General features: G+C 32.1%; 1 protein-coding gene across 1 annotated transcript in view; it reads left to right on the top strand.

Moving 5' to 3' along the window:
* Positions 1-1,050: 1,050 nt before the first annotated feature.
* The window catches only part of LOC111447041 (60S ribosomal protein L15), a 2,209-nt gene continuing 1,904 nt past the window's right edge, over positions 1,051-1,355 (top strand). The window contains exon 1 of the mRNA XM_023086004.1: positions 1,051-1,155. Within this exon, the coding sequence (XP_022941772.1) occupies positions 1,152-1,155 (4 nt within the window). The 5' untranslated portion in view covers positions 1,051-1,151. The remainder of the gene's footprint in view (positions 1,156-1,355) is intronic.

Below are 1,355 nucleotides of genomic sequence, written 5' to 3'. Positions count from 1 at the left end.
TTTTTTTTTTTTTTTTTTTTTTTTATCGATCCTACCCATCCCGATGGAAGTTTTTGGGATGGAAGTTTTCGGGTTTGAATGTGAATGCTGTCGCCGACGCAATGATCTTGTTTGTGTTTTTATTAGTTGTTTCTTCAAGGCTTCTAATAATCTACCTTGCGAAACTATTGTTGTATCTTTGTGTTTTGAAATGTACATGTTCAATTTATTGACTAAGCTTATTGTTATGAAAACATAAATTAAGATGCTTTTTTGGGGAAATTATTTTAATCAACAAACTGTCCTGTCATTAGGGCTTGCAAATTAAATGATCAAGTTTAGAAGTTGCTTAACTACGATGACACTCAGCAATTGAAACAAACTGCCTTGCTTTTGCAATTACTAACTCAACACTACACTCTTCCTCGAGTTTTGATTTTTGTTTGCTCTTTTAAACTTAAATGTTTTATTGTCGATACTAGTTTTAGATCATCATATCTATGCATAATTGTGTTATAGAGAATGGAGTGATCCTACAAAACATAAACGTGTGGCCACCTACACTCTTGACGCTCAAGTTCGTTTGGGATTAGGTTAGACTAAAGAATTTGTGAAAGGTTGTTGGGATATCTTTTAGCAGTTCCGAAGGGTTTAGAGACACCCAAGAATTCATTCTTTTGAGCCAACCTTTTAACTTTTTTGGGCTAGTGTGGGTGAAAGGTAAACTAAATTTGGGACTAAATGTAAACTAAATTTAGTAATTCAAAAATAGCAATCCAATAGAAACTAAACTCAAAATACTTGAATTTAACAAAATAATAATAATAATAATAAATAAATAATAATTTGAAACCTTATTGTGTATATATATATTTTCCATAAACTAAATGACAAGAAAATTAAATAAATATGAAACCTTAGGCTGCTTAGTTTTTTTTTTTTTTTTTTTTCTTTCAGAAGACACTTTTTAAACCTAATTAATAATCGGTAAAATCTGAGAAGCGCCCAAAACGACGGCGTTTGACATTTCCATTCTGGAAATAAGGGGCAGAAATGTAAAAAAGGCCAAATATATTGCGCTTGCCCGAAGAAAAAACCCTAGCTCGATAACCAGACTTTTATACCTCAATTTTCTCTAACCTCATTCGTCTTCTCCGCCGAGCTCTGCAGAAATGGGTACGTACCTCTGCATCATCTCATTGTTATCCTTTACTCTAGATGTATTTCATAACTTCCTGCATTTTCATTCTCTAGCACAATTCATTCAGGTTTGTGTGTTGTCACTGGTTTTTGCTGAAGGTTTTGTGAAGTTTCTAGATCACTTCCTTGTTCCGTTTTCGTTTTTCTAGTTTTTTTTTTTTTTTTTTTTTTTAATT

The sequence above is a fragment of the Cucurbita moschata genome, unplaced genomic scaffold (genome assembly GCF_002738365.1).
Source record: "Cucurbita moschata cultivar Rifu unplaced genomic scaffold, Cmos_1.0 Cmo_Scf00009, whole genome shotgun sequence".
Classification (NCBI taxonomy): Eukaryota; Viridiplantae; Streptophyta; class Magnoliopsida; order Cucurbitales; family Cucurbitaceae; genus Cucurbita; species Cucurbita moschata.
Note: the sequence above shows the minus strand (reverse complement) of the source record. Positions and strands in the feature narration are given on the sequence as shown.